This window comes from Echiichthys vipera, assembly GCF_963691815.1.
Source record: "Echiichthys vipera genome assembly, chromosome: 11".
Lineage (NCBI taxonomy): Eukaryota > Metazoa > Chordata > Actinopteri > Perciformes > Trachinidae > Echiichthys > Echiichthys vipera.
Window position 1 is genome coordinate 5210875 of NC_139836.1, and position 7173 is coordinate 5218047.

Here is a 7173-nt window from a genome sequence, read left to right on the forward strand (position 1 = left end):
AACTGAAGGAACTCACCCAGAAGTGCAGAGTCACAAAAGGTTTAACGGTGACAAAGATCATTTTACGGATATGGCATGACATTAGATTTCAATGACAACAAATAAAGATGAAGCTGAGCGTGCAGTTTTTTTTTTTTTACTTTCGTCGTAGCAAATGGAATATCTTTGGCTTTCAGACTTGTCAGTCAGACTAAAGACATTGGAAGATGTTACCTTGGGCTCGGGGGAAGTTTGTCATTTTCTGATATTTTCTAAACTAATCAATGAATCAGTTAATCAATAGAATAATTGCCCGATTAATCAATAATGAAAATAACGGTTGGGTGCAGACCTAATCAGCTGTATGCTAAGGTCAGTCAGTACTGAAAAATGAGATTCTTACTCTTCTTAAACTTCTTGATCCTCTGCCTGGGTCAGTTCTGTTCTGTAGCTCTCGTCCTCTCTCACTGCAGCCTAAGCTATCAGGCTGATAACCCTTTGACTTTACAGTGAACATTCATATGTCCAAGAAGATAAAACCCTTCTGGCTGCGCTGCTAGCTTTTTCTAGTGTCACCCTGGGCCCTCAGGACTGCTGGGAGGTGAGTTCAGACTGAGCACTGGGAACCTTTTTGAAGTACGGAGGTGAACCCATACAAACTACAAAGATTTACTCTAGGTGAGAAGAGTTGAAGTGATGTCACTCAGGCTGATATTGTGTAGTCTGAACCTGGCATTAGCCATAGTGTATTTATTGCATGTAGAACACATTCTGCTCAATTTTAAAATAATTTCTAGGACATTGGTATTGGAAAAAAAATGGAAACTAACATCTGTCCAATATTAATATCTTCTCTGCTGAAATTACTACTGATTTCCTGATATACTGCCGGACAACCATTTATGAAAACAGGCACAACCAATGTTTTGGAGCGACGCAGGATGAGCAGCACAGTCACAATATGGGTTTCCATCCAAATGAATGGCAAATTTTAACCAAATTTGGAGAAAATCTAGGAAAGAAAAGAGAGACGTCTGGCTGCCGGTGCCACTCTGAGAGAGCACCAATCTCAGACAGGAAAGGCACACAAAAAAACACAAAATAAAACCGTACTGACACTTCTGGTGAAGCGACGTGGATGCCCACGTTGACCGAGCCCGAAGTTAAATATGCCTAAAATACGTCCATTGTGAGTTGATTGAATGGCCATTATTAGTTGTTATCACTGCATTATATATGAGGCGGTATGGCCCGACTCTACCTGCTAGTTGCCTCAGAAGGCTGTTACCATATATTGTAATTGTAAACTGGATCAACCATCAACGTAGCTGCAAAGGGCTTAACCACAGCGCTGAGTGATTATGAATGATGGTAGGAAATAATAATGAAGCAGCAGGTTGGCGTGGTGGTTGTGTCAGAAACACATGGGACCTTCACACGGGAGACCTGAGTTCACGCTAAGCCAAGAAAATGTGCATTAAACAGTTGGATGGAAATGCACTTAAGGGTTGAATATGAAGAATGAGCAGAATGCCGCCATCTAGTGTCTCAAGACAACAAAAATAATTCCAACAGTTGGGTTGCCAGGTTTGTTGCGAGGAGACCGGGAGTCTGTTTGAGCCCGTTTGAAACCCATCCCCTCCAACAAATAGCACCATAAAAACAAGTGTTAGAGGAGTTTGACTGACAGTTACCTTTAACCGTTAGCGTTAGCCGTTCCAGCTAAGTAAAGATGAAAGTGATGTTAGCGATCAAGGAGAAGCGTAGCCATCTGGGCGTGCGTTTGAATGGCGTTTCTCTCCTTTCTCTCAGTCCATGGAGTGAATGCTCGGCCTATAGTGTCTCTGGTTTTTGCCCGTCTCCGCTCACTCAGCTGCTGGGACAAAGAACGCCCCCTTCACTGAGGCTCCGAAGCAGCTGCAGGATTGGCAAACTCCATTTCACCCAGTGCCAGCCTACAGTAGCTGCACCTAACAACAGACAACAATGGCAACCAGCAACGCCCAACGCTATTGGCTGCTACCATGGAAACAGAACCAGACAGAAAGCCATTGTCAAACCCAGCAAAACATTCTTTTAAATATTAATTCAGACTAAATATATTTTTTTTATGGAAAAGCAATACTTTCATTCTGTACCCCTCAGAACGCCCCGTGGGTGTGTTTTTTAATAAAGATTCTACATATTCAACTTTTAATTACAAATCATCTAAATCCTGATTCAACTCAACAGCCTGTATCATGGCTATCATTATAGTTGTCCACAGTGCAAACTGCTTTGCGGGTGCTCTGAATTGATCTATAGTTAGTAGATAGTGTTTTTGTATTAAATTTTGCAATTAATTGTGGAAACATGTTCATCCAGTTGCATAAGTCTCCTGCTCCTTAGAACTCCTGTCTGACAGTGTGAGAGAGGAGAACCAACACTCTGCAACAAATGTCCTCTCAAAAGAAATATATGGCCAACTTTCAAACAACAGTGCTGGAACTATTTGCTCTCCTGCTGGCAAACAAACACACACACACGCACACACACACACGCAAACACACACACACACACACACACACACACACACACACACACACACACACACACACACACACACACACACACACACACACACACACACACACACACACACACACACACACACACACACAGATTCAGCAGAGGTTAGACTGTTATAGAAATCATCTTAAAGTATAATAATGTCGTTTGATCGTTCACACAAAAGTGTTTTGTCACTCAAAGTGCATCACATCATCATGTCAGAGATAAACAAAGCTAAATGGACAAATACAAGGCCAAAAGCTGACCCATAGAGTGGCAAATCCATATAGTGATCTTACTCTCTTTAACACAAACCTACCTTGTCCAATCAGATTAAACGCTGGGGTGTTAAAAGGCAGGAGATGAAAGAATAACAGTGGAGATACTGAGAGTTACAGAACCTGATGGAAGCTAAATCCTAAAAACAAACACAGTGGTATCATCCTCACAACAGCAAAGCGCTTTGACACTGACATGCTGCTATCTACTAAAAAGGAAGGGGGGGTGACCTTGTTATCCCTGTTAGGATCAGACTAAGAATACCTTCCCTGTTAGCTTTCCCTGGTCAGGTTTCATATGGGAAGACACAAAAGGCCACAGCGTTTCCTTTCTGTTCAGTTAGGAGGTGTAAGAAGGTGAACGCCAACACAAGACAAGGAGCAAATTTGTTTCTCCATAAACCTACACAAAAGACAGTACAGTACGACAGTACGATGAAGGCATTAAAGCGTCTTTTTTAACCACTAATACTGCTGAAAATAACAGCAAACCTCTGCAGCAGCATGAGAAGAGTCCTTACACCGAAAACAAAGCACCAATGGGCTCCTTCCTTTTGGACTGACTTTGCTAATCTACTTGAATGGACTTTACTATGAGAGGAGCTGGTACAGGGTCCAGTAGGTTGTTGGTGTTTTCTGTGTAGGGACTCTTCTCATGCTACTGCAGAGGTTTGGTGTTATTTTAACAGTATTAGTGGTTAAAAAAGACATTTTAATGCCCCGAGCTAATCACTGTTAGCCACATCTGGCTGTTAACGACTCTCTGGGATATCTCTGAAAATAGATTATACACAAAAAAACTGTCTTGATGGTTTATTTGATGTGTAAAAGTGTCAAAAAAGAGCATGAGATGATTTTACGCTGGAATTTCACTTTAATGTAAGACCACAACCTGGGTCTGTAATGCCATGGAGCTGGGATAAACTGTAGACTTACAGTAGACAGAATAGAAAGCTTAATTATGAGACACCCAAGGGCGTCAGACCCACCAAGATCTTGCACACTGAACGAGCATCACTGTTAAATTTGATATTGCCATAAGGGTCATTCGGCATACTTCAACACTGTGAGCACTACACATTCCATTTATCTCCATTGTATTGAAAGATATCTCAAAACCTGAACAAATCGGAGTGAACTATCTGCATGGAGAGATGCCACTGGAGGAAGAGAGTGCATTTATTGTACTTTGCAGCCAACATTTAATTCAAGGTTTTCCAAGCGAACAAGCAGAGGATCGAGTGCTTCAGTCTGCAGTCACTGGAGGAAGAACATCGGCAAACTGTGAGCTCTTTTGGCTCCCATTAACATGCTCTGCATAATGTTGCTCTGTCCAAGTTGGCTTTGTTTTTTTTAATGGCTTCTTCAGTTTTCAGGCACAGTATTTACAAATCGGAAAAGGGTGCTTCTGTGGACATTACAAGACGACAGTGATGGATAGCTGACCACATACAGCTAACTAACAAGCAGGCTGACATGATGTCAACACTGCATGCATTATCACTGGTGTAGATTTGGCTAGTGGATGATAGCATATATCATAAAAGATCAAACTTTTCGGAGGATGTTTTTGAGCCACAACAAAATGTGTCCTGCGACAGAGAAGGTAAGGCTTTTTTTTTTTTTTTCATCAGAGCAGATATCTGGAAATGCCTTTTACTGAAGCAGTTGTCGATTCGCTTGCAGCCCCTTCGAGCTGCTTTAAAGGGAGTGAGGAGAATACATCTACAGAGAGGAATTAGCAGTCATTGACAATATAAAAAAGTCAATAAAACACACCACAACCACAAGAGGTCCTTGAGTATGTGGTCATAAATGTGCAAAAAAACATTGGGCTGATGGGTCCAGTAGAATTTGAGAGTAAGTGTGGATGGAAATACAGATGCAAACACACAAAGACTGAAAATACGATCTCCTACCAGGCTTTCGCTTGGCGGAGACAATAGCAGGGCACAGTGGCTGTGTGCAGTCACAGTGAGGTGGTCAGGTTTGGCACCATCAATCCTGTACAGAGACCACAACAAGCGTTCTACACGTTTCTGACATGACTGTAAAATAGAGACAGACGTAGCATCTGGCTCTGAAAAGTGTGATAGAATAGATAGATAGAATAAAGTTTCTTGAATTGAATTTAACTGAATTGTCCGTAGCATACCTATGTTCCCCAGGTCCTATGTCCCCCACTTTGTATGTGACGGGTCTGATGATCCCCAGGCTGTTATTTTTTTCCACAATCAGTGCCCAATTCCCCGGCACATAGGCTTATGTAGACCCTAATACTAACCCCTAACCCTAACAAAATGCTGAATTAAATTAGCGGAGGCAGAGGCTTATGTGACCGGGGAACATAGGACCCAGGGAAATATGGGGATGACCCCGAATTGAAAGGTCACTGTGGTAACGTATTTCTGTGCCGTGCACATTAAAATAGCTGTGAACTTGTTTTGGGTGTTAAAATCTCAAAACTTTGACCCTCTCACGCCTTTTCGCTTGATTATACTTAATTGTAACATTATGGCCATTTAAAAAGGCTAACACCTTACCAGCTAACACAAGTGCTAGCTTCAGCTGGTAACTTAAGGGAAATGAGTTATTTTCAACCAGCTCTGTGTGGACAGTACAAAGAGCTCCCTGCTCACCCGCTGGCAATAGTCCACTCCAGGAGTCCCGTCAGCTGGTCAAACATCCGCAGTTTCTCTCTTTAACGCTTAGCAAAGTGCAGCGCCATTGAAACGACACTGGTTAGGCGCCCAGCTCCGCCATCTTTTCCAAATACGGTCATGTCTGGTTTAAAAAAAACAAGATGGTGACGGACGAAAAGCCAAACTAGAGGTTTTAAAATGGTGGCGCACAAATCAGTGGGTGACGTCAGGGTAGCTACGTCCATCTCTATTATACAGTCTATGGCTCAGCAGCCATATCTGGCAAAGTGCGCTACAGCAGGAGATTCTGCAAAAGTGTGCATGGATGGATGTTCGCCAAGAAATAGTCAAGAAATGGTATTGTAACTGGAAAGTATGTAGGCTACTATTAATATGAACTTTTGTACTCTGCTTACTTAGATGAGGCTGTCCATGGTCACATGTTGCTGCTACAAACGTGTGATCTTTGACATCCCATTAGTAAAAGAGCACAAATATATCAAGTGAAAGAAGTTGTTTGTTTTTTACGTCCTCTACAGACTCACAAATGGGCCCAAAACAAGCATTTACCAAACAAGAGTTTAATATCAGTATTTTAATGTACATTTATTACACATTTTAAATAAATATTCCATCCTTAAAATTATTTTACACATCCTCAAATAAAAATATATTTATATATGTATAAAAACAGACATTCAGGGGGCAACAAGAACACAAGAGGGTGAGGGGTTCCTTACACACTGCATTTTGTACACATCAACATTACAGTCAGAACAGGAAACCTGTGTTTATCAAATGTAGCTGCCACATTGTTCCATCACTGTGTGAGGAAGATACAGAATGATCCCAGGCATTAAACGCTGCAGTGTTAGCGCCACACAGCGTGTGACATTTTGTGTTCCTGGCAGTGCGTCCATCAGGGCCCTTCAAGTCTCCTTGAGCAGCAGGCGAGAGCCAGAAAAAGACTCCGCTGGTCAAAATGAAGTAAAACAAAAACACAACCCACTCTACTAAGATGTCCCGATAAGTCAGACAATTAGTCATGTGCATCTAAAATCAACCTTTTTGTTTTTTTACACAGGTCAGTACTAAGTCTGGAATACAAAAATAGATTTCTCACATTTTTGTCTATGTACAGCTTTTTTTTGACTTTGAGAAAAATAGAAAAGAACCTACGGATTAAGATATAGTAATGCTCAGTATAAAATGTCTTTAGAGGTTTTGGTGGAGAGCAGAGGAGTGTCAGTCTGTCAGTCTCTCCTCTTTTCTCCCTGTCTTTCCTATCTCCTCCCTCCTCAGCGCTCTGACGAGTAGCGCGTGCGTTTAGTCCTTTGACTGAAGGGGTAGTGGATGAAGTCGAAAGGGCGGTGGTGGCTCGAGTGGGCCGGCTGCTGCCCCTTCGGCAGCCTCTTCATGAAATGGACCTCGCGCTGGTGCTGGCGCGTCCTTGAACCTTTCCTTGGACGCCCGCGACGGGTGAAGGCCATGTACCAGCTCTCGTAGCGGGCGTTCCTCAGCGCCGTGTAGTTGTTCTCCAGAACAATCTCTGTGAAGATACAGTCGCGGCCGTGTCCATTTTTCTGCAGAAACACACACACACACACACATGGTTAGTGGGAATGTTAAGAGAAGATTTACAGATGGGAAATATCTGATGTATAACGGCTTCCCTGTGCACACACACACACACACACACACACACACACACACACACACACACA

General features: G+C 42.5%; 1 protein-coding gene across 1 annotated transcript in view; it reads right to left on the minus strand.

Annotated features, from left to right (window-relative positions):
• Nucleotides 1-6747: 6747 nt before the first annotated feature.
• Nucleotides 6748-7173, minus strand: part of fgf8a (fibroblast growth factor 8a) — a gene marked incomplete at both ends in the record, with an annotated part of 6202 nt that continues 5776 nt past the window's right edge. The window contains one exon of the mRNA XM_083923142.1: nt 6748-7032. Within this exon, the coding sequence (XP_083779268.1) occupies nt 6748-7032 (285 nt within the window). The remainder of the gene's footprint in view (nt 7033-7173) is intronic.